This window comes from Gadus chalcogrammus, chromosome 12 (genome assembly GCF_026213295.1).
Source record: "Gadus chalcogrammus isolate NIFS_2021 chromosome 12, NIFS_Gcha_1.0, whole genome shotgun sequence".
NCBI lineage: Eukaryota > Metazoa > Chordata > Actinopteri > Gadiformes > Gadidae > Gadus > Gadus chalcogrammus.
Window position 1 is genome coordinate 28,249,210 of NC_079423.1, and position 26,927 is coordinate 28,276,136.

Here is a 26,927-nt window from a genome sequence, read left to right on the forward strand (position 1 = left end):
GAACGCTCTGGGATGAATCGGGATAATCGTGAATGTCAGGAATGTTGCATTTTCAAATGTGAAAATACTTTGGATTAAACTGTATCGATGTTCCTCCAACGCTTTTGTTGTTCTGCCTTGTTTTCGAAACAATCCACTCAAATGGTCGACCTACTCTATTTGAAAAAAGCTAAGACATCAACTCAGAAATGTTCATGAGAAGAATAAGAAAATTAAGGCCTTCAAATATGTTTTGTATAGATGAACGCTAGACCTCTAATAAACATCGCTGCTAAATAGATAAATAAATCTGACCCAGGGCACATTTTACATACTTTTAAACCCTGAACTTCCTGTGACCTGGCGTAGCCCTTCTCAAACAGGGGCTGTCAAGGTACCCCAACTCCTGCAGTGCGTTTTGATCTTGACACTGGTTCTTGTAAAGCCCTCGGCCAAGGCCGACCACAACAATAGCTCGGAGGGAAACTCTAAACCTTAATGAAAGTCTGGGGTGACAATGGACCCCACCTTGAAGGGAAACCCAATCTCACTACCCTCATCAAACACACTCCGTCGTCTTCTCAGGGGTCAGTTCAAGGCTTTCTTAGGCTGTGCTTCTGCATTTAAGGACTCGACATTATCACCATTCATTCATCGTGGAGATAAGAAAAAAATGGTGGGATAATAATGACTTTTTAAATGGGGAACGTCCATTGTCTATTATAAATGGTGGAATGACTCCTTGGATGCAGAATCGTGGTTTGCCCTCAGCGCCTGCCTCAGAGTTACAGGAGCAGGAAAGGAACATGAACACATGGATACAGACCCATGTATGGAACAAGTACTGACACAACAGTGAGTGAAGGAGGAAGTGGGGCTAACCCCAGGGAGCTGAGGTGAACAGTTCAGGGCTTCCTAAACCTGCCGCGAAAGCATCTCGCTAAAGAATGCAGCCGGAGCTACACTCAGGGCACCCAGAGGCCCTGACACAATCCTCACCAGACATGTCAAATTTAGAAAAAGAAAAACACCCTCATTACCAAAGTCGCGAAACCACGGACAAAAACTGCAAAACAAAAACCTCAACATTCATGACCTTTTGGCTCTTGGTTGGGTGACTAATGTGATGGACATGTTCAAATTCGTCACCGCACTCAACCCTAACGCGTCTGGAAGCACACTCAGGTAGCTAAAATGGATAATGTCCCCCCCCCCCCCCAGCAAGTCAAGTTAACGTTCTCCTCCGTCAGTGCGGTGGCTGAGCACCAGAGACGACAGGCGGTCGGCACGACGACAGGGGCTGGGATTGGCAGCTGCAGAGCCAGGAGGGTACAGTTGCGCTGCGGGAAATCTTTCCGCCCCGCCACATGTATGGGAACCGGATGCAGCGCGTCTTGTGCTCAGTGTGTTACTTGGGCGTTATTGCTTTAAAAAACGAGCGAGGACATGTTATGATTGGACGAGGGCCCACGTCCTCTCACCAATGGTAATCACGTTTGCATCTGGGTCGAAGGACAGCCAACAGTCAAGTGTGCGGGACACATTGAGTGGTTTGCATTTTTTTGCTTTGTGTTCGTCCTGCAGTGCGTGTGAAATTACTAGGAATAAGGGTGTAGCAATAAACTAGTCGTACGATTCATAGAATAAAACATTTTGACTGCATTTTTATGTACCTATATGCGTGTTTGTGCATGTGTTATTATGTAGAATTATTTTGTATGTCGAAATCATGTGTTTTGTTATAATCATGGATTTAGTTTCTGTATAGCTGCAAGTCTAGGAGCTATACATAAACAAAATGGGTGCACAATTAAATGATTAGTAACAACGTGGTTACACAAGTATATATGTATAAGTTATAATTAATCTTAATGAACTGGTGACTAGGCACCATGCTGGTCCAATGAATGGACACATCGCCATACAAGAACTGACTCATATTTCCACACAAAGCATGACGGCAGAAAAAAAGAAATCAGTTTAGTCTCCTCTATTAAACGTTTCAATATTTGGAATGTGCAGAGAGACTGTCGTGTCTGTGATAGATCACATGCCGTTCCCATGGGGGACAATTACACATTAGCATGCAATCAGCAGTACTGCCGTTATGCATAATTAATCATTAAACATTGAGGACTGTGAGAATAAAGAGAGGCAACTCTACATTCCAATAGCAGCAGGTTCATATAGCACACGCACACACACACACACACACACACACACACACACACACACACACACACACCTTCGTTACAGCCCCTGTGACTAATGCCAATCACTCGTCACTCTGGATCAACCATGGAGCGTGAGAATTCACCAGCGACAGTGCATGTGGATGCAAGCGTGCACGTGGGGCACCTGTGCATGTGTGCATGCATGCGTTAGCGGGGAAGCTGTGACTGGCTGTGTGCGATGAAAAGCCCCAGATGTTGCCTGGCATTTTTTTCTACGAGCAATAAAAAAAGACTCCGCTGGGGCAAAAAGCAAAAGGAGAAAGAAAAAGAGAGAAGGAGAATGAGAGAAAGAGTGTGGAATGAAGCAAGCGGTGAATATCTCTAAAGGGAATAATGATGGGGTGAGGTCAGAGGGTGAGGGGCTTTTCTTAAACGCTTCCTACCAGGGGGCATTCATAACGCAGGGACGGGGGAGAGGGAGAGAAAGAGACCGAGCAAGAAAGAGAGAGAGAGAGAGAGTGAGAATGGCGAAGGAGGGAGGTAAAGAGGGAAAGAAAGAAAGTGGTTCAAATGAAAGGGCGAGGTGCATTGAGGAGAGGCGGTGAAGGATTGTCAACGCTGGGCTGATGACCGACTCTGGGTGAACAGGGGACATGTCCTTGCCCTGGCTCTCCTCAACACCTCAAATGTGAATTTCATAGCTACATACAATTTAAGATAAGGCCCTCGGCTTAAGAGCCAAAAGGCCCCATGGGCTATATGGGCAACATATCTGATTTTATATCGAGAGGGTGTAGAGCTTGCACATGCATAAAAGCGGATTTTTGGCCACTCCTAGCTCTAGATCTTCAACATCTGGTGTTTGGCCGTGTGAACAGTGGAAGAAAGTCTCAGTCTAGTTAAATAACAAAACACCGCCATCAGGCCCTCGTATGGCTTAATGTTACCACAAAGAATAGGCTCGGCCGTCCCACTGACCGCAGAGATGGAGATGTCTGAACTCAGGGCTCAACCCCCATGGCCCCTGCGTTCAAACAGATTAGTCAAGTCCAGCCAATCAGAGCACAACATCCCGCAAACATCTTTTGTTCAAATGCGCAACGGTCTCCTTCAAAAGGTTCTCAAGTTAAAGAGACCGCACAAAGATACAGAAATATAGGTCCAGCCATGGGCTTCAGATATTGGCAGTAGGCAGAAAACCAATCACATGATATTCTTTGCAGATGAAACCTCCCTATGTTGAGTCAGCATGGATAAAATATTTTCTTATCTTCAAGATCAATTATCTACCTTTATTTAATATACGATGTAAGCTCATACCACAATTACCAACAGTAATTAGATATCAGTGACATATATATACAACATTATTGTTCTTATTCAAATTAATTGGCCTATATTTATTTTAAATTTTCTTCTACGTCACTGTGCCTTTATTGATTTTTCGGTTGGCATGGAAACATCTTGTCAACATTTATATTTGTCCATAACGTTGGATATGTAGCACATTTACTCAGAACTGTTGTTGAAAAATAATGCACCCCCGTGGAATGGTTCTGCTGATGTAGCACGCCATAAGGTACCTGGCCTTGTTAGCTTCTTTAGTGACATCCCAGGCCCATGTGATGAAGTTCTGGCTCAGGTAGGCGACGATGGAGTCGGCGCACATCATCTGGGAGCAGAAGACGTTGCTAAGTACACTCTCGTCGTTGTGGAGGTAGATGGCCAGCAGCTTTCTCTGTGGCCAGGGTGAGAGAGAGAGCGAGAGCGAAAGAGCAACCAAAAGAGAGGGAGAAAGAAAAGGGAGGAAATGCACAGTTAATAGGATTTTTATACTTTCCTATATGTACGTTTCTCAAATCGTTGAACTGAAAAAAGACCATTGATGTCCTAAAATCAGAGTTCAGCATTTCTTTCCTAGAGTATTAGCTAGATACCACACAAGACCTGCAAACACTATCGCAAATAACCTTTTTTTAATCTGGATCAATTGCAGTCACCCGATTTAATGTGTAAAGAAAGCGGATTGGAAACTGGGAAACGCAAGCCCATGTGTTACATATGCTGTGAATTGAATGAAATTAACCAATAGAAAAATAGTGGAAGGGGAAAAGAGAAACACAGTATTGACTACTTCTAATTCTGCCCTAAACATGGCTGAAAGGGGGCGGTGGGGGCGTTGTACTGCCTTATGTTGTAGTCATCACGCCGCTCGTGACATGGACCATAAGATCTCTACAGGACCATAAGATGACCTGTGGGAGAGAATTAGGACCAGGGGCCGCACGGCTTCCAGGGGCCGCACGGCTTCCATGCCCCGACGCAGAGACGCGCGCGGACGACGACAGGGGAGGAATAAAAAATAAAAATAAAACAGAGAGGCAAATACCACTCAAAATCACATGGACCGTGGTGTAAATAAAACTTCTCGAAGGAGGTGAAAGCGGCGCTACGGACAAAAACAAAACAGACAAATCACTATTTATTTTACACCAAATGCCAGCGGCCTGTACAGGTTAACCGCGACGGGGCCAGACAATATTGACGAAGCTCTAAGTCCTAGGCTATTGACACCTTCATATAAGCCCGGCAGATTCTCCCCGCTGACAAACTAATTAAAAAACAAACACACCCACAAACACAAAAGGTTCCCGGGGACGATGTAGAAAATAATGCACTCTAAATTACATGTCAATTCTCCTGCTATGATATATATATATATATATATATATATATATATATATATATATATATATATATATAAATAAATAAGAAAAAAACACAAATAAACAAACAACCAGATAGAACAATCACGCGCCATAGCGTATTGTTTTTTTGTCCCCCCAACCTGACCATAATTTGGTTGGTAGACTCAGTAGGGGTAGGTGGTGTGGGCGGGGGGTGTTGCTGGTGGTGGAGCATGGAGGAGGGCGGTAAGCAAGGTTACATACACCCGAAAGCGAAAAATCCACACAGCCTGTTAAAAGTGAGAGAAAAGTTGACAAAAAAAAAAGAAGGAAAAGATAAAGAAAAGAGTTGTGCTATATTGTGGCCCGTGTGGAATGGGAGAGGGAGAAGACTGCTGTGTTTGCTCAGCGATTAGAGCTTTAGAATAATCTCCTGGGCTCCTGGAGAGAAAGGGCTTGGGACTCATTCACAAGACCAATTCGCCGGCCTGAAAAGATTAAACACTCATGCTGAGAGAAATGCAGTCTTGAGAGAGAAGCGACAGAGAGCAAGAGAGAGGGAGGGAGGGAGGGAGGAGGCTCGGATTGAACACAATCCAACACACACACACACAAACGCAACACACATGTGTAGACATACAAGCGTCCCACTGTGTGACATGCACAAGTTAAGAGACTAGCGCTTGCGCACATGCTCAATTAGAGCAAATGTAAAGACCAATCAAAATGGGCATTTTTCCCCAACTGGAGGTTCAAATAACATCGTCCTTCATCTTAGTTAAACTGTCCATGCCCCTGTGTCCCCTCTCCTCTTTCAAGTTGAATCTTTTGTATTGCCTTTCTTAACAGGGAGGAGAAAATCCCCCGCTCAACTAAATTACTAGGTCCAACCTGAGTTAGATAGTGACCCCATAGCCTTCCACACACCTGTTCACCTAAACCTGAGCTCGGTCGGTGTGTGTGTGTGTGTGTGTGTGTGTGTGTGTGTGTGTGTGTGTGTGTGTGTGTGTGTGTGTGTGTGTGTGTGTGTGTGTGTGTGTGTGTGTGTGTGTGTGTGTGTGTGTGTGTGTGTGTGTGTGTGTGTGTGTGTGTGTGTGTGTGTGTGTGTGTGTGTGTGCATTGATTCAGCCTAAGGCCTCCTGCAGAATAAACATTATTTCACCATAAGTTCCCCAGGGAGCGTCAATCAATAGCGAATCCAGAAAAGAACAACTAGTGAAATCTACAATGGCAATGGCAATTCACGTTCGCATCCTCATGAACAAATGTATTTTAGATTACATTTAAAAAAAGAAATGCACAATGTAACTTTAATTAATGGATTAATCAATTCTGTCTGAACAATATGCGAGTTGAATCAGATCTTTGTTCCTGACAACGATTGATTATCCTATCTTTGTGGGGAGATGTATAATTACCCACATCTTAAAAAGTCACAGACAGTCTTTTGACATTTGTAAGACAATATATTGTATTCGTCCTATAATAGTGCGTTGTGTTTATGTAGCATTGTGCGAGGAGATCATGACAAAATCGAAACGTCGCAACTTTCGGACCAACACTGAACACTAACGTGAGGACGATGACCAATCAGCTAGAAGTGTTTATTCTACTACACTGGAACAGCAGTTCTCGAACACCTCTTAAATGTTTCTGATTGACCTTTCACTCTTTTACACACACACACACACACACACACACACACACACACACACACACACACACACACACACACACACACACACACACACACACACACACACACACACACACACACACACAGCCCTACACACACACACCCTAGTACATGCATGCCCGCGCATGCACATCTACACACACGCACACACCTACACCTCATTTGGCCTGACTTAGCCAGTTTGCTTTGTTAACGCAACATGACACCTGTGAAACAAGCGTTTGTTTGGTTCCAACATAGGAGTCTCTGTACTCTTTGGCTCACAGGGCCAGGCAGGTGTATGTTCCAGTCATCCTTGTCTGCATGATATGGACTCATAAAGGCTATAAACCTGCCATGTGTGAAACAAGTGTTCTCAGCGTCCCAGACACTTCCATTGGAGGTTATACAAAAAGAGGATATAAAATATATATACAAGGCCAAAGGAGAGAGCCCATAATACTACAAGACTAATGTTATCACTATTCAATATTGTGGCAATATGGTATGTACAGGAAACCAGTAGGTGAGGCAGCATACCAATTAATTAAATATAATATTAAAAAAAAGGACATTTCCTTTCCATTGCATAATTATTTGATTGAATGATTAAATAGCTAAAGGAGCAATGAACATACCTTTAAACCCATTTTTGTTATATATAATTATAATAAATCAATAAATCAAATTAATGCTTCACTCATCCTCAATTTACAACTAAATATCAAATATTCAACGAAAATAATTAAAGTTTAAACTTTAACAATATTGTGATGCAACATTTCCTTACACAAATTAAACACTGAGCCAACGCAGTCAGAACAGTTGCACAAAAGGTGAATCTAATTAATCCTAGTGCATAATATTCGGTTCATTCTTAAACATGTGTCTTCGTCAACAGGCTTTATAAATCAAAGTGCTGGGATCATTCTATTATCCACGACATAGCTCCAACGCCATCAGTCGTATTCAATCCACAGATTGGGACCGCTGCAGATTATACGACTGCTGAATAACCTCTCCCAACGCGGATGTGGTTTTCATTAGGGCCCTAAGGCCTGGCCTGCTGGGCAGATGTTCTCTGTGTTGTTGGTAGGCAGGTTTTAATTATAACTATGTTGAACAGGGCTTGGGGGGAGATGGGCAAATAAGATACAGGCAGAGTGAGGGGTGAGGGCGGGAAGGGAGAGCAGGATTGAGCGGGGCAAGAAAGTCATCGTTCCGTTGGACGGTAAGCTCACATTGGAAAAGCAAACACTTCAAAATGAAGAGCTCAGATGACTGATCCAGTAACACACACACTCTCCCCAACACATACACACACACTCTTGGAAAACACATTAAGGTCCACCGTAAGCCCCATGGGGGGGCCACTGACGCCCCCCCCCCTACTGAAAACACTCTTTATGACAAGCAGAGATAGGGCTCAGTGACCCCCCAACGAGACGCTTCCAGCCCTGGGACGCGCCTTCGTTATTTACACATTATACACTTTATTCGGACACTTTCTGAACCTGCAAAAGCCTCAAGAGAAAGGCTTTGAGAGAAAAAGTTTGTCAAATTTTTAAATGGGTTTCAATGTCCTTCATATGCTTGGGACATGGCCAGTTATCTGAAATCCTTTGCAACGTTGCATCCATTGCAACTGCATTTATCTTCTTACAACAATACAATATGTTTTAAATAGTAGCATCTATCTAAATATTATTTGTGTTAATTATGTCAGAATTACCACAATTCACTTTACTTGAGCAAAGTGAGTCTGTGGACTGAAACAATAAACAGAGACGATGCTCCATGTGGAACTGTCCCGTCCAGGGGACAAGAATAACATTATCTGCTTTAGAGAAATAACAACGTTAGACAAAGCAAAAAAAACACTGTTTGTTATGACCCAAAAAACGTGAGTAGCTGTAACACAACGCTAACGTCCTCACTCTATGCGGTCATCCCTGATTTAGCTCATCTTCCAGAAGAGGCTGTTCCTCTGGCGGTCACCCCCTGACTCCTACTCAACAAGGCAGTTGCCTTCTGGCCGGCCCAAAAGTGTGTCATCGTAATCCCAGCCAGACTGAGGCGGTAAACGGCCAACATCTCGACCCAGATCTCTACCCTTTCCTCGAGTCCACCACTTCAACGGCGCTGCTCTTTTCCCTCCAGCCCCTTCGGAGGCTCGGCCACCGGCCCTTGAAGAGGGCTACTTGGCAGCGATAAATCCTTGAACTCGCCTCTCTTGACAAGCCTATGAATTTTGATGCGTCTTTGTGTGTGGCGGACTGGGGGGGAGGGAGGGGGAAGGTGGGGGAGGAGAAGAGGGGGCACTTGGGGTTAGCGCGATTAACCGCTGCGTTGATGGGGATTTAGGGGATGGCCACAAGTGATGGGTGGCCTATCTGTCCCTACGCTCTGACTGGCCCACTGATCCCCAAGAGAGTCCTGCTCGGCAGCCCAGAGCATTTTCATTAAGGATGGATTGAGGCACAACACTCCAAACACACACACACACACGCAAACACATGCGTGCGCACACACACACACACACACACACACACACACACACACACACACACACACACACACACACACACACACACACACACACACACACACACACACACACACACACACACACACTTTCAGAAACACTTCATCAAACGTAGTGTTTTGCTTAGTGATTAGCCTCTCCGGGCCTTTGAAAGAGTGAGACTGATTCCCCCAGCATATAAACCCAAGTGTGTCCGCCTACTGCAGTCAAACCTGCCTCAGTCCAATATCCACTTAATGAGACGGGATCAACCGGGTCCCATGCCTCTTTCAAACGGGGACAAGGGCAACAGAGACACAGGGAGATGGAGAGGTGGGGATTGGGACAGACAAAAAGAGACAGCAGCAGACAATTTTAGTTTGAAATGGAAAGCAAGATGGGGAGACGAAGCGAGACAGATGAGAGGGAACATGTGATGAATCCCAGGGAAATGCGCGCGCTCACACAAACACAGCCCACTATGCATTGAAACAGTCAATGACAGAATGTGTTGATGTCACGATGGCTAGCCTCAACACAGCAGGAGACAGACACAACCGACAGATCAAACTGTTTCCTTTAGCCCACCCCCGAACCACCACCACCACCCACCACCAGCATTCAAAAACGATCACAAGCTTTATTTAAACCCGTTACCGCTGAAGCACAGTTGGCAGCCTAAATCCAGCTCCCACTTGAAAAAAAAAAAAAACTAAACCAAGTTAAACACAATGAAAATGAATACTATTTTTGACAGCCTGTGTTGTTTTCGGGGGGCGGATGTGTCAGCGGAGAGCATGTGTGTGAGCACCAGGGACGAGGGCCATATTGCTCTGGCTTAGGGAGAGGAGATCGGCTGGGACGCAGGCAGGAAGCCAACCTTCCCTGCCTCTCTCTTTCTCCCTTCCTCTCTCTTTATCCCTCCCTCTCTCTTTATATTTTATCTAATCCGTTCATCCCTCAGCGCCTCGCTCTCCTCTAAACCCGTGGGGTTGCTTCTTTCCACCTCCTTAACTTTCTCTCCACGCCGTTTGCGTTCCCGATGTGCTCCTTCCTTCCCGTTCTCCCTCTCCTCCCTCTCTCCTCCCCCACTCTCTCACACTCGTCGCCCCTCTCTTTCCGTTTGCCCCTCTCCTTCCCCTGTCGTCTCTCCGGCTGGAGATCTGAACCCCCATAACATCTTGCTGCGTCCTCGCTGTCTAATGAGTCAATAATCCACACAAGCTGTCAGTTGATACAAGGCTCCTTAGGAGGACAAAGGCAGGGTGGCAAGGGGGGGAAAGAGAAGGCTAAAAATAAAGCCTCAGCTGTCAGGATGAAGATTTGATGAGCGTTTTCCATTTTTTTTTTATACATAGTGATGATAGCAAAGGACGACGCTAACTATTGCTCAACACACATGGGACACTGAGCAGGGCAGGCCTCTTACCTCTCTGGCTTTGCCGTAGAAGGCCTCTTGAGACGCTGCTTCCAAAGAGCCGATGAAGAACATCGGATGTACTTCTCCATATCTGCAAGACACACACACACACACACATAAACACACACACACAAACACAGGAAGTGAAAAGCATATGGTTAGACATCCATTTTCGTAGATACAAAAGCTGTACTGAGAATTTGATGGTTTTTTTACCCACCTGGTAGAAAATTCGGCAGTAAAGTGCAATAAGGCATCCCCTTCATTCTCACTGTTCTCTGGCACTGCAAAGAGACACATGGAATCAATTAGTTTTGTTTAAATTAGTCAAATTAGCCTAGCAAAATTAGTGGATTAACAGTGATTAATTGATGTGATTGAAGTACATGAGAACATTGCAGGGGCTGTTAACAGTAGTTTCTTCATGACAAAATGGTATTTGGTGAATATTTTAGGTCCGTGTACCAGAGCTTTAGTGCCTTGGGCAAAGCGGTCCTTAAAATACATGTTATGTCATGAATGGATATGAATATTAGTGATAGAAACTCTTTGTTTTGAACATACTCAAAGGTGATTTGCGACTGGTTGAGGAGCCCATTCCAAACATCTCTGAATCGTCAACACCAAACTCTGACGCGTCCTCGAAGTCATCGCCCTCGCTGTCGCTGATCATATGGACATCTGCACACTGCAACCACGCACACGCACACACACACACACAGAGGAAACGCATCAACATCGATACATGCATTCCTCATAGGGAAACCTTAATGTTACAATCGGGTGACTGAAGTCCACCGTGAGTGAGTGAGTGAGTAAGTGAGTGAGTGATTGGATGTGATGAGATGGAAACGCTTACCTCTTCTGTAGGATCCTGGGCGTTGGCTGGCGAAGATCTCCGACACACACTGAGATGATGGCAGGGATAAGTTATCCCAGAATTTGCTAGTGTCATCTGCAAACAAATAAAAAAAACTGGATCAGGCTACATTCGTTTATAGATAGCATATCAGATGCAAGCGCCTACATAGAAGCTCTAGAATGCAGTAAAACATTCTAAAAAGTTATTATCATTGAATACGATGTTTTAATAGGAGGATGTCATCTGTGAGATTCTTTAACGCATCTGCTACAAATAGATCGTAGAAGGGCGTGTTCAATCGACTAATAAGGGAGAGCAACAGAGATGCTCAACATAATTAAACGTCAGCTTATTTTTAAAAGAGACCATGTTGTCATTTCAATAAACTGGCACCGAGTGATTATTATGTTGTGATGTCTTTAGGGCTTTTGTATGCGACGGCAGCCCGACGAAAGGAGCTGATACTGTCAGATGTAATTATAGAACGGCGTCGGGAGGCCGGCTCCAATCAAGGCCAAACCCAGGGCGGTTCACCTGCAGACACAGGTAAGAGGAGAGGTGGAGGCGGCGGCGGTGGATTTTAGCGGGAGAGCACACTTGAGCTAATGAGCTCCGAGAGCCAGAGAATGCCAGCGTTCAGCAGGGACTCATTACCGCTGCACCCGGTGTCTATGCCCTGGAGGGGGGCAGCACAGCTAGCAGCCACAGCGTGGTACAAAGAGGAGACAGAGAGGTCGTCTCCCGTTGTACAACAACTGCGTTTTGGATTGATTCCAACCTCGTGATATAGCCATTTTTGTGCGTCAATTATAAAAGGTTATTTGAATAAAATGACTCTTAATGACGTCTGTGGTTAATTGATCAATCATCGTTATATTGTCTTCTCATAACAAATGTAGCCAATTGTAGGGTTACATTACCTCGATAAATGACAACATAAACAAGGACATGGATTAAACTAAAAGACAAACAATGTCTTGTCTGGGACCCAGCCATCCTACCATGTCAAAGTAGACCCCCGTGGCTGAGTTTGTGTTCGGCGATTAAATTTAGAGATCCCAGCCGCCATTGACATGATTGGTCCACACAAACACTAAGCGACAGCAAGTGAAAGCCCCCATTCAGCCAGTTTTGAGCTCGTCTGCCATCGAACTTTAGATATGAATCTTGAAGTCAGTTTTGTGAGACTGGGTGAAGACAAACGTCCACAAGGGGAAAACGCACAGCTTCTTATCGTCTGCTTGAACGGCCGCTAAACCACAGCGACATCCGATGACCTGTGGACCGTCCGGAGACAAACACAAGGCTACAGATGCCAATGCTGCTTTCTGGGAGAGTGAACTTCCACACAGCGTGACCGGTCCAGGGGCTGGCAGGTCAGGCCAGATAAGAAGCCAGAGAGGCTGCATACCCCCCCCTCCATCAACCACCCACTCCTTCAGAGATGCTGTGATCTGCGCCATTGTCAGGTGCTGGGCTGCCCACAAAACACAAAGAGCAGCTGGACACTGTTGAATTAGGAGACGATTACATGCAACGCCAATTGAGTCTGAATGGAGCTAGAGAGACTGCAGGAGTTCCTATCTCTATAAAGGGAGTCACGGGAGGTGGGTGGGTGGGGGGGGGGGGACTTCATGCTGGCTTCCACTTGTATAGCAGCGGAGAATAGCTTAACCAACAGAGCAGAAAAACAGACTGAGTTCTGTGTGTCGCATATGAAGCAATTACCGACAAGAAGCCAAACATATAACAAAGTCAAACACTGTTGTCGACGTCCCCTCCATGTTTGTGGAATAGCTGATTCCATCCATGAAACCAAAGCAGAAAAAAACCCAGGCTGGTATACGTTATACAATAACAGTGGATGATGTCATGGTGTAATTACGCAGAAAAAATAGTTCTTGCCGTTGTCATCAGAGAGGGCTGTACTGGGTGTCACTGGGATGAATGCCCTTCATAAATGCACTTGTCATTTTTAAATTAAATGCCGTGTTTACATAGAGACCTTTCCTGGAGAAGATAATAAACCCTATCTCTCTTTCCCCCCCCCGAGGGGAGACAATCATTTTATGATTTGCTGGAGTCTGGGGAATGAAAGCAAGCTTTCAGAACACAGAAATAGGTTATAATATTGACCAGTGTGTTCTAAAGTCCCTTCAGGACAATATCCGAGATGCAGTGAGATATGAGTTATACAGTATCTCCCTCGATAGATCGAGAATGAATAACACACTGCTGGTATCTGAAAATGGAATGTAAAAAAGGGAAAAGAAAATGACAACAGTGATAAAAATCACACCATGTCCACTGGGAAATGCTGTCTCCTTTGCAATAATACATTAAATCATAGTTAGGTTTAAAATCTAATTAGAACACAATAAAAGCTTAAAAAGGGGGAGGGGGAGGGGGGGGCTGGTGGGGAGGTACAGTGAAGGTTCCTGGTCCACTAGTAATTAGAGATGTGTTTATTTTGGCAACGGTAGGTTTAAACATGCAACAGGCAGAAGAGCCGAGTGTCAATGGAACACCTAGGGAGAACACTTAGCTGAATTGGCTCCTCTGCATTCAGGCAACGTCATTCTGACCACGTTCATTCAGCATCGGGACACCAGCCCTTCAATTGTTGCCCTCTTCATATTTCCCCCCTCGAAGAACGCACAACTTGAAACTAGAACAAAGGCGCGGCTCCCCTGACAGTGGAAGTAAACTGAGTCCATTTATGACGCTCCTCTGTTGAATGACAGAAAGAAACAACAGTGGCCTACAGAAGAACCGTGTTCATTTGAGAGATGATGCTCGCAGCGCCTGAGGGTTGTCTTAGGCATTGAGAACAGGACTGCCCCGGCCATTGAGCGACACAAAGCCATACAGAGTCCGGGGCTCAAAGAGATGTTAAGGAATGGCCAGCCGCGCTATTCTCCAAGTCGTTCTCCGATCGAGTGGCAATCAAACGTGAGAATCTTGACAGCGGCTGCTGACGGGGCCGTGCACCAACACCCACCCCCCCCAATCGCAGGCTTTACTCTGAGGGCCAAATGAGTGTATAAATAAAGTTGATCACTTCCCCTGTCAATGGATGCCCGGAGGGCTTTGGCTGACATGGATGCAAAGAGGGGAGGAGAAAAGACCAGAGAGAGAGAGAGCGAGAGCGAGAGCAAGAGAGAGAGAAAGGGAGAGAGGGAGATGCCTCTCTATCCTCTTCCTTGCTTTGACCCACCGGCTTCTCCCAGTGTTGAGGTGCACCAGTACAGCCTGGAAGCTCAGCGGCGAGACGCCAAAACAAGGCCGGGACGCCGCAGGGCACGGGGTGAGGTTAACCTCCAGAGTGACCTCCCCACACATTTCCACACAAAAGGGCCTGCCTCCTCTTTTTTTGGATTCTTTTAATTAACACTTGCATTGAGGCCGTGCGCATTCAGGGGCTGATGCAGGGAATGGAATTCTCCCTCTTCCTAACCCCTGCGCCTCTCCAAAAAAAACCCATGCTAAGCCTTTCTTCCCCTTCTCTCCCCTGCTTCTCTTTCCTCCCTTTCTCTCCCTTCATTCTCCCCGTGTTTCAGTTCATCCTTTTCTAGTGCAGGCAGTGTTTGGATTAGGTGTCTGGCTGTGAGTGTGAGATAATTACTACTGACAGCTGCACTGACGGCTACCCCAGCCACACTACCACCTTGCTCCACTCTTTGATGGAGGGAGGGACGGACAGAAAGACAGAGAGACAGACAGACGAGAAAGAGAGAGAGCAGGGAGAGAGAGTGCAAGCGAGAGATAGAGAGCGCAAGAGAGAGTCAGCCGGGAAGAGAGAGAGAGTGATAGAGAGAGAGAGAGCACAAGAGAGAGTCAGTGGGGAAAAGAGACAGATCAAGAAAAGGCCTGAGAGGGATGGTACAACAACAAGAGAGGAAAAAAGACTTTGGGAAAATATGAACGGAAGGTAAAGAGAGAAGGGAAGAAAAGAACAGAGGGCGCCCCGCCCTAAACACCTGTTGGTTTTCTCCTCCGGGCTCCTCTGAGCATTGGCTGAACACTTGTTGTCACTTCATATTAGGAGCTGTGGTCCCGCGCAAGCCTGCCCGGATTCATCCAGGCAGAGCACATACACAAGCATACCCCCGTTCACACATACACAACAAACACCGGCTAAAAAGCCAAGGTAGGCATAGGTGACAGTTAGATCATTGGGACTGCAAACAGCGGGCGGCTTCGGCCCCTTTTGCTTGCGTTTAGGGGGGTTGTTGTGGCGCTGTGCTGGCGGCCGGCGGGGGGTCCTGGAGGTGGCTGGGCTAATGGGGAGGAACACTGCCACTAGTGTGAAGACACAATAACACACACACACACACACACACACACACACACACACACACACACACACACACACACACACACACACACACACACACACACACACACACACACACACACACACACACACACACACACACACACACTCAAGGCACTTCAAAAGGAAACTGAAGGAGGAATGAAGAAGCCCAGAAACAATGGAAGACGTTAAAAATAAGCAATAGAAAAATAGAATACAAACAGAGGGGACAGAAGGGCCCACTGTGCCCTGTGTCACATGAAGACAGCCAATCATGGGATTGAGGGCTGGGGGGGGGGGGAATACATTCTTTATGAGTTTACCGCTGAGCCCTGTTGCTACAGCAACCGCCAGGCCCCCTTAATAAGCCACAGGTTTCAAAGACCCTCGTCAGGTATAGGAGGATTCCATACACGCAGCGCCTTGGAAGGGGAAGGGGGCTGTGGGCCCACAAGGCAGGGGCCCACAGCGCTAATGCATTAGCAAACACCATGAAACACTGCATAAATGTCAGCAATTACTGGAGGGGAGGAAAGAGATAGGGCCGAAGGGGCTGGAGGGAGGGGGGGGGGGGGGAACAAGTAATAAGAACGCTCCAAGGCCTGCCAATCAATCCCACAGGATGGAGGAAAGGCTGTCAGTCATTGCACCTGAAATGTAAGTGAGTCTTCCTGGAGAAAGCTTCAAGAGGGTTCTTTTTTGTATCGCAGGAATGGCAGAAAGATAGCCAAGTAAAGTGTGGAAGTGCAATGACCGGAAGCACTATCCGAGGTCTTGCAGTACTGTGGTACAGTCACACTGCCGTCACAACATCAGGACATTGTCGATTTCGGGGATAATATAAATACTCCTAAATATTTCAAATCCGCCTATTTGATTTAAGATTATTTAATCTTTTATACCTCCAAATGTTGTATCATTTAATTGCATCATTTTTGTATTTATCTTTGTTGGAAAAAATGAAAACAGACGTTTCTCGTTATCAATTACAGCCAAATTAAGACCAGCATAAAGCTAATTATCAATTATCTGCCAATATCACAATTATTACCATAAAATAACATCACTCTTATGAGTGGAGCCTTTTCACTTTTAAAAGCACACACACACCATCCATTGGTCATTCCCATCAGCTGCATTTACCTTGATGTTATGGATAGTTAAGAAAGCTTTGAAAAACAACATGCACCTGCATCAAAAGTGGATATAGTATCAGCCTTAATCGATCTCCATATGTTGTCAAGTTATGTTTAGTTTCAAACCAGATGGGTGGTGCTATCATAAAGTTAGCAAAGCATAATTCCCCCCACACAACTGATTCCGAAACGCTAAATCAATCATCTTGCCGGAATATGCAAATCCACTTGGGCCCTTGTCTCTCTGCTGACAAATGCTTTCTCCTAAACCTCGGACATAATTCTGCCATAGTTATGACTGATAAATGAGCAGCCGTTCCCTGTTCCCCCAACGCACACTGCGCTCCTTCTTCCCGCTCACGTTTACATTTCAACTCCTTTGTCTCCCGATAGCCCAGTGCGGTGAGTAAACTCTGCTGTTTGGCGCTACGCAAGCGTCCTATTTCAGCTCTCTTTATTTGGCCCTTCAATGCTCCGGAGCACAATAAACAATGAAACACATTGAGAGGGGACAGTATCAGGGCAGGTGACGCTAAACAAAACAAAACAAAAAAGCTAGCTTATTTTTTCGAAAAGTGAGAACTCCCTCTCGAACCAATTGCTCTCTGTCATCACCAACAAAGAGAGACTTTTGGCTCGCTAGTTTCCCTCAAAAGTTGAGGGTTTAATTCCCAGGAACTCGCTCCCTTGCTCGGGCGACACATAATACAACAACGGAGCACTCAGTGAACAAGAGAATTGTTTTTGGTTTCCCAGCAGATCAGTCACTGGAAGGCACAGATAACCTCAACAAGTCAATCAATTAACTAAACTATAATTAGACAGGAATGCACCCCTCGGTGTGAAAAATGGATTCCGCGCCACCTTGGTACGGGATTATGGTGCGGTAATTGATGTGCCAAACCGTCGCCTGAGGAGAAGATGTGGGTCGAGCTTGCGTCCTGCTGGGCTGTGAACTCCCATCTCCCGGATAAACTCACCTTAAACACAAACTACTGAAGCTGAGCGCCATCAGTAGCTCATTTGAATACAAACCCAATTCAAACCACACACACACACACACACACACCTAATAATAAAGGCAGAGCGAGGCCAGGTCGTGAATCGATTCTGAGCGAGCAAGCGGCCCAGTGTGTGAGGCTCATCTCGCGAGTGGAAGAGTGGCTGCCGCGTTTATTGGTTCAAACCCCAGGAGATTAGACTAGGCTAATGAGCTAGGCACTGAGCGCAGCCTCCCGGCCCAACTGGACGCCTGCTAGGCTTCGCGGGCCCTGGGCTTTGCTGCCTGTTAATACCCTCACACTCGTTTCAATAAAAGGGGGCCGAGGGCTAGGGCTGCAGCCGAGGCCATTATTACCCTTCTTCTCTCTCCCTGAGCTTTTTAATATTTCCTCATCCCAGAAACACAGACGCTGCGTATGCCGCTCAGCCAGACGCCAGACTGGTCCTGTGATGCCACGTCCTCTGTGACCATGGGATGAGCCGAATGCAGAGTCTAGGCATGGCACAACCACGGTCACTAAGAGACTGTGTGTAAAAAGTGGTCAGTCATTACAAGACACATTCATAAACAACTGGATAAAACTAAAATAGTCATATGTTGTTGATTTTTCCGATTACTGTTAGATAAATTAAAATATGAAATGTTATTTACCACATGACGTCTTCATCTTGGTAAAAATATAAATATAAAAAATATAAATATTTCCTAAGTTTCTGCTATGAGGGCAGAACATGACACCACTGTATGGGGCTAGGCATTATTTGTAATTTACTTGCTGCTAATGACCTTGTTGAGGTCTGTTTATGAATCGGTACATGTAATAATCAAATAGAGCCACAGAATAGAGGCCACTATTCTCTAGTCAATCCTATTACAGACCGCCACCGCAGCATCCTGCCTGTGGGTAGCGCTCTCCTCTGGAAGAGTAAACAGGACCTTCAGATACCTACAAGAGGATGCAGCTGCTGTTGGATGAAGGAAGGGATCTTGCAGCAATACAGTGTAAATCAAGAACTGCACTCCATCGTGACACCCCGGCGCCCGCAAAGTGCTTTTCCATCGCCACAAGGCCTGCATTTATGTTGCCATTGCAGGCAACATAACATACTGATCTCTTCAGGGGAAGACAATACGAACAATAACCCATCCACATCATAGCTGTTTGATTTATTTCAGGTGCAGCCAATGTCCATTCAACTGAGAACAGGGAAACCGATACAAGAGTGTATCCATGAAAACAGTGCCGAGCATGACAGCCATGTTAAGTGACCAGCGGCAGGAAAACAAGTACATAGACTAAAAAGGAAACGTGATACTTCACAACAGAGGTTAAATTGGTCAGACAAAATAATACCACCACAGATAAAACAAGAGAAGACACAAGTGCTTCAAGGCAAACCACAATCACGTTGAGATATGAGATGAGAAGGGTGGTGGTGGTGGTGGTGGTGGTGGTGGTGGTGTTGTGGGGGTTAAAGCTAAAGTGTAGAATGTGTGCGCAACAGCTTCGCAAAGTAGCATAATAAACCGGCCCTTACAATTAGCATGGGAACACATATGCTGTCAAAGAAGGCCGTGGACAAAAGGGGTCAGGGGTTCCCCAGGGGTCTGTGTGCAGGCCACCTCTGATCAGTTTGACCATGTGCGACGGTGAATGGGCCGGACGGGCGACCCCGGGACGGCAGAGGTCGGCGAGACTCAATGATGTGAGCTTTAATGTCCACAGATAGAGGACATGGTGACGGGGAACCCCCCCATTGACGTCTTAATTAGCTCTGACGTCTCGCTCTCCCGCCTCGGATAGATGCCGACAGCATGGCCGAGGCTGTGGGACAGTAGCGTTGACAGTCTGTGGCCTTTCGGCCTATTGTAGCGGCGTGGCGTGACTCCGCCGACAGAGCGTGGCAGGGGGGAAAGAAGCTGCTAAGCTTTAAGTGTGATCTATGCCTTGTCCCTTGACATTTGCAGCACTAGTGTCTTAGCTTTGTTTGAGCACAAAGCATGTGTGGCGTACACATGCATACAGATGGGACAATGTCGGGAAACTGTCCTACAGTGGGAATTTGTGGTTTGTGTCCTTACAAACATTTGAGATGCTAGCTAACTTGGTCCTGGTGTGTGTGTGTGTGTGTGTGTGTGTGTGTGTGTGTGTGTGTGTGTGTGTGTGTGTGTGTGTGTGTGTGTGTGTGTGTGTGTGTGTGTGTGTGTGTGTGTGTGTGTGTGTGTGTGTGTGTGTGTGTGTGTGTGTGACTGTGAGTGTGTCTTACAGAGTCATCGGATGCTGACGCAGGCCATCCTTCCCACTGTTGGTGCCGCACAGGGATGTTGGTTAGGTCTGAGACGTTCCTTTTCACCTGCACACATAAACAGAAGGAAGAGAAAATCACCCTTCAACTCATTTGCATTGAGATTCAGGGCAGAAAGTGTGTGGGGAAACAAAGACCTCTTGAGATTCGTTACCGTGTTGTGTTTACATGGTTGACACCACAACTACACTGGGTATGGAGGATTTCCAAGCACTCGTTCCAATATTTTCCTATTCTCAGGTTAGGCCTTCATGTTCACCTGAATGTGCTCTTGTTAAAAACAAGGCAACTATCTGCTTGTTCATAAACTATGAAAATGTCTTGCATTCGTAGAACCCTGGCCAATAGATAGATACACAATGTATAAAAAAAAATAGCTTATGTAGGAGGCATTTGTATAAAAAGGCAAAAAAATAATAATGGATAGATCTATTGCATAAAATCTGGTTATTTATTAAATGTACGAAAATATTTTAGTTTCTATGCATCTAATGTTGGCAAGATTGCAGGTTTCAAATGAAGAGACAGAAAGGATAAACGTATCTGGCAAAAACACAAGCCATCCGTGATTAGAGCTTTGGGGCTCTGAGACATTGCACTTGCAATGTGTTGCAAGTGCAAACGCTGGATGTAAATATTATGATGCGGGTGTCGCAGATCTCAAAGCGGCGCTATAGAATGAAGTTGGAGTCAGAGTCGCTTCTGCGGTGCCATGCTTTTACACCAACACCGGGGGTCATTTTAGGCCAAATGTCTTTGCTATTAGTAGCAATTAACATAACTACTAATTGCCATTAATTGAACCGAAGTGGCTAAAGCTTTTTACATAAATAAGTGCGTCTGACGATATTAGAAACGACATTGGAATTGAAAGTGTGCAGGGATGCCCGCTTGGCAGTTGTCTATACAGCACATGGAAAGGTGGGGGGGGGGGAGTGAGAGAGGGAGCGAACGAACGGTTAGAAAAGCATCCAAAAGGACGAAGATAAAGAGGAGAAAAGAAAAGCCGGTGTTATCGGCATTCCTCGAATGCCTCGCCTAATGCCCAGCGACAACAAACCCTCGCTCTGAAATGAACAGTATTTCTCTGCGCTCGCGGCCGCCCGTATCTGCACCACTTAATAACCTTCTGTGGTCTTAAACGCTGAGCCGGGGCCCAGCGCTCGCCGCCCCGCTGGGCGGCCAGTGTCGCGTCCCACGGGTTGTTGGTTTAAAGCCCCAACGCCAGCCTGATGTGCGCCGGGCGGGAGGTGATCAAAGCCCCTCCGGGGCCGGCGCCTCTGTGCACTGGCGGCCGTGGATTCGGGGCGCATCACTGGGCCGAAGCCCAGCCACCGGGCCCGCAGCGGTGCACACTGATGCTGAGCAAGCCGCCCATTGTGTCGCAAAGCCCGCTCAGCACACAAGGTCAAATCCAGCCTTTGGTGACGGCAGCGGGGAGGGATGTATCCTTGGGCATACGCGGCGGCGCACGGACGTGGAAACTTTAAGAACGCTACAAACACAATGTCGGAGCCAGTGCCGTGCGGAGCAGGAAGAGCAGCAGTTACAAAACATCGGAACGCGATGGCCTCGGGCACTTTGGTCGGGCGCTTGCACCTTTTGTCCTTAATGTTACTGCAGTCTGCCGTGTTTTTCTTTGTGCGTCTGTGCGTGTGTGGGTTGAGGGATCGATCACGCGACAGCAACTGTCATATTATGAAACACGTTTAAAAAAAAACGCCACCAGAGTATTTGTTCCACAACAAGACACCAAACCTGAATTCCCGCAACGACTTACAAAAGTTAGGACTTGAATTCATGCTTTAGGTGTCAGCAGCAGTGAACAGCTACAACCACTGTAAGACACAGTACGCAGTGAGCGGTAGAACCTGCCCACAGTCTCCCCACAGTATATTCAGCGTCGCTATACTAATGGAGGTCTGCTACAGGCCAAGCTGGCAGACTGGGGTCAGGCCAGGTGGCCAGTGTTATTACAGAGAGTAATATCTATGTTTGACCAGCCAGGCTACAGGGATTTCACTGAACGGCACCGCCGGTCGATCGGATGGAGGGCGGAAAGAAGAGGAAGAGGGGCATAAACACTAGTAATGAAGAGGCCGCAGTCAGAGGTTAAAGCAGCATCAGAGAAACAACAAACTAACGGCCACCATGAAGAGGGCAGGGGGGGGGGGGGGGGGGGGGGGGCGACGAGCGAGGAAAGACTGGGGAGGGCCCACCTGGCAGTGGAGAACATGACCTCACCACGGAGCAATAACAACGCCGCACAGCAGGTGGACTCATCAACACAACCAATTAACAAATAAGCGCGAAGTCGATCATTTCTCTCTCCATATAACATTACGTTGGAGTGTCGTAAACTGGTTTTAAAAAAGCGAGACAGACGAGAGAAACAAGCCTGATTTTGGTTAAACTAGTTGAAAGTAGACTTTCACTGTATTCTACAACACACCTTGGGCAAAGCCCCATGAAAACTCAAGCAATGTTGAGATGTTGGCTCCATCCACTTCCCTGTGTGCGACTGAGCTGTGCAATGCTGCCCCCTGTCTGCCTTGAAACCAATTTCACTCATTACTATAATGGGCGATTGGAGTCTGACCAAGCCGTTATCATTTAATTTAGACTTTGTCAGTTCAGATGAAATAAAGGGATATGGTTGGAATACGATAAAAGAGGCAAGGCACAACCCCAACACAGGAGAGTTCTGGGTGCATATCCTTAATTTCAGTGTGAACCAGATGGTCCTCCACTATAGTGCAAGGCATCAAGTGAGCGCCAAAAAGAGGACTGATAGCTATAAAAAATAAATTAACTTTAAATCTTGGTATTCAAATACACTGAGCGAGGGGGGTTGGTCCCGTCCTCCTGTTGCTAAGGCGCAGATGAAGAGAGAATAAGTTGGTTTCTGCGGCACAGAAGAGCTGGGCTGGCAGCGATCAGTCGCCACAGAGCAATACTCTTCGCAGCAACATTAATGATCCAATCACTGTAAATGCCAAGTGCCTGTAATCCCTCGCTGGAAGGGAATCAAAGCGAAGAAAAGGTTGCCGTTAAACAGTCTCAAGCTCTCTCTCTCTCATTTTCTGTCTTCCCTGTGCACCAGATGCCATTCATTCAGCCCTCTCTTCATCCACCCTTCTTTTCTTTCATCCCGCTCTGTTGTCCCCGTGCTTGTGCGATGGGATGCCTCTGTGTCACCCAGCTGCGTGGAGAAGGCACGGGGACCCGCTTCCCGGGCCTCCGGGGCAGCAGAGGGAGCGAAATCCCCAGGACAACTGGTCTGGTCACGGACGGCCCGGGCCCAGCGGCCACCCCTATTCTACCCTCCTCTTCCCTGGCAAACATTTGCTCTGCAGCTTAGCCCGCGCGCTAGCCAGCAACGTACCCCCGCACTCTTGTCTGGGAATGCCAATCACAGTCTACCCTACACAGCCCCTGGGCTCTGGAGAAACACAGAGAGGGGAGAGAGGGAGAGAAAGAGGGAGAAGAAAAACAGGGATGAGGAGTTGGGTGCCGGGCGTTGGGGGGGAGGGGGTGTGGGTGTGGGTGACAGTTCCCTGGGAGCCACAAGGCAAAGCCAGAGCCTTTGGCAAAGACAAACAATAAGACGGGACTCTATCCCTATTGATATGCACATGCAGGGACCATCGACTGGTCCTCAGCTAAGACAAAGGGGGAGCCGGGCGAGAGAAAGGTGCTCTGTAGCCAGGACCATATGTGTCCGTGAGGAGACACAGTATGGAGACAGAGAAAGGGAGTCGTGCTGGCTGAAAATGATGTAACTTCTTTGTTACACTTCAATGAGGGAAAAACAGCCTTCCGATTGTGTGCGTCGTTGTGAACCCGTATTCCAGTCAAACGCACAAGTCTTGTGTCTACGTCAAGTACGACCTGAAGCAACTCTGATTTCTCTTCAATATAACCTTTTTCCATTCCCCTGCACCTGTAGCTCTCCGCCCCTAGTTTTGGAACCTATTCACCAGCCTCTGGATGGTGTGTACACTGGCTTTAATGACATATTATGTCCCCACACATTCCAATATTCAGAGGAGGGAGAAAACAGCCAGTCCCCCTAAAGAGTAAATAGAAAGAGTATGGTCAACAGAGGGAGAACAGAGTCCAGGTCTTTGCAGGTTAAAGTTCTGGGCCTCCTCCTCACGGCAGGGGGGGGGGGCTCGCTATGCCTAAAGACAAGCATGCGTGAGGAAAAAGGACCACGACAACGGGGCCCGTTTGAGCCCGCATTGTCCCCTTCCCCAGCGCTTACGGCCCCCGAACGGGCCCCCCCACCAAGCCGGCGGCCCTCTGCTCCCTTTACTGTGGCCCCGGTTCCCCCCTCCCACGCCACAGGCACCACTCCCCAGTGTTTGTAATCCCGGCAGAAGCACTTAAGGTTCACAGTGGGCGCTCATCAGAACCATCTGCCTAAGAAGAGAGAGGCAGAGCGGGAGGCCGGGGAGACAAGAGTGATGGGAGGGACGGCGTGGTGGAAGGGTTGAGGCGGGGCCTCGCACAGAGGCGGGAGAGGGCAGGGGAGGTGGGCTTTAACACACTGGCTGCACTAATCTGTTCAATTAGCATCGTTACAAGCGCTGCTAGGAGCCTGGTTATTACCGCTGCGTTGGTCACTAGAGCCAGGCCCAGGCCCGGGCGGTCGTACGCAGGGATGGGGGGGGGGGGGATCAAAGCCCGAAGGCCTAGAGTAGGAGGAAACTCACTCAACAAACAGAATCCTACTGCGGGTGAGTCAGCCGAGAGGTTCTGAGCCTTGACGGGTTGACATGCACCGATCGGCAATGACAGGGAGATAAGGTATGGCGAAATAGTCGAGCCAAGCCAAAGAGTACTTTGTAATAGCTATATTATTGAGGACCAGGTTAAATGGGGTCAGTGTTGATGACCGCACACAGTTTGCGTCTCGCCTAACCTGAAGCGGCAGGATACCATCTATGAATACTAAGACGACGTATGCTCTCACAAGAAGGGTAGAGCGAGAAGAAAGAAGGCCAGGGGAAACAGGACAATAAAGACATTCTCACAGTATAAATAAAGCTGCATTTCATAACGGTTTAATAAAGGAGGAGGCACGCTGGACTGAGCTCTTAGGAAGCACACAAACACGAGTGTACTCAGACACTCCTGGCTAAGCAGTGAGGAGCGGGAGTGAGTTTACCCTTCAGTCCCGGTAAGAAGGCTTCAGCTGTGACAGTAATATTAGAGAGACGGGAAGAGAGACTCCACACTGGGCCCTGCATGAATAACCATGAATATTTCATTCGCCTTCAAATCCACGGTTTAGTTTTAGATGGGAGGAAATGAACGGACCCGTGTGTCCTCCCCCCCCCACATATGCCCCGATCAAACAGGATTCAGTCATTTAGTCCAGGGTCCTAGACCACGGGGAGAGTCACAGGGCGGCGGGCGGGGGGGGGGGGGGTGAGAGCAAAGCAGGGAGAATAAGACTGGAGTGTACCAGACCACAGCTGTGAGAGTAATTATGTGTTCGGAAATTTGATCATTTGTGCTGAATAATGAATGGGAGGCTTGAGATAGTCTAGCAATGTCTCGCAAATAGAAGGAAAGCTGCATTATGGTCGGCCGCACTGCTGTCGAGGCTTTTCTCTGCCAAAAAAATGAAACATGGATGAAAAATGGATTATCCAATTAAAATGCAATTAAAAAATGATAGAAGTAAATATTATTAAAAACTGAATGATTTTTAACCTTGCGAATTAGAGGGGGTGGGGCAAAAACTGTTTTGTCTATTTGCATAAACAAAAGGGAAACAATGAGATGGATATGAGTAAGACATTGTGATTAGCAGAGGGAATGAGATTTCAGTGGGAAAGTCTTGATTCCTTATTTGCTTGTACCAGCATCTGAAGTACCTCACTATATTTGGAAAGCAGATCAAAGCAGAAGGTAGCTAAAACAGTGAAACAGAAATATCCCAGATCTGTCTCATTCAATTATTGCAGTCAAACCTTGAGTTGTATTGATAGTGGTTCTAGACAGACTAGAACCAAAGTCCAAAAGTGTAATATTTACACTGATTTGTGAAATTTCGGTAGTTAGTGATTTGAATCTTTTTTTTTTGGTTTTGGTTTGTTTTTGTTTTTTGTTTTTTTCCCATTTCATGCAAAGCTTGAGTGTGCATTCAGTGTGTGTGTGTGTGTGTGTGTGTGCATGGGCGATGCTGACCTCCTGTATAGTTCTGGTGCCGGGGAAGTTGAGGCTGTACTCCTTCTGGGTCTCCCGATGACTGATGACCAGCAGATAGTTCTGGTTTAATGAGTCTGGGAGAGCACTGCAGAGTGGGACAAAGACACAACAAGGGAGAGAAAAATAAATGAGAGGAGAATAGCAGCAGGGGGTACCAGGTTTGACATCACATGGTGCGTGCGTGCACGCTGTTGTGTGTGTGTGTGTGTGTGTGTGTGTGTGTGTGTGTGTGTGTGTGTGTGTGTGTGTGTGTGTGTGTGTGTGTGTGTGTGTGTGTGTGTGTGTGTGTGTGTGTGTGTGCGCGCAGAGAGTGGGGGAGGAAGAAGAAGGCAGTCAGAAAGAAAAAGAAGAGACAAAAGAAAGAAGAAAAAAAAACATGATCACTAACAGCACTGTTGTCAAGAGAGGAAGCAAGCTAGGACAAGTCAGTCAGCGGTAGCCTGCTGTGCGGGTGGACCTGGACGGGGAGGGGGGCCGGATGTCTAGCTAGTCTAGCTGCAGAGCGGTTCCTCCAGGGGACGGACGGCTACTACGCTGGCTGTGCCCTGACAGGCCCGCATAGTGCTACTGTACCCTCGGCACAGCAGGCAGCCGCAGCCAGGGCCACCTGCACGTCGACAG

General features: G+C 47.0%; 1 protein-coding gene across 2 annotated transcripts in view; it reads right to left on the reverse strand.

The window, feature by feature from the left end:
• Nucleotides 1–26,927, reverse strand: part of faf1 (Fas (TNFRSF6) associated factor 1) — a 59,417-nt gene that overhangs the window by 19,494 nt on the left and 12,996 nt on the right. For both annotated transcript variants that reach the window (XM_056604313.1, XM_056604312.1), the window contains exons 7-13: nt 26,286–26,391; nt 20,046–20,132; nt 11,319–11,414; nt 11,024–11,147; nt 10,680–10,743; nt 10,469–10,550; nt 3,737–3,891 (exon numbers count right to left, since the gene is read on the reverse strand). In XM_056604313.1, the coding sequence (XP_056460288.1) occupies nt 3,737–3,891; nt 10,469–10,550; nt 10,680–10,743; nt 11,024–11,147; nt 11,319–11,414; nt 20,046–20,132; nt 26,286–26,391 (714 nt within the window). The remainder of the gene's footprint in view (nt 1–3,736; nt 3,892–10,468; nt 10,551–10,679; nt 10,744–11,023; nt 11,148–11,318; nt 11,415–20,045; nt 20,133–26,285; nt 26,392–26,927) is intronic.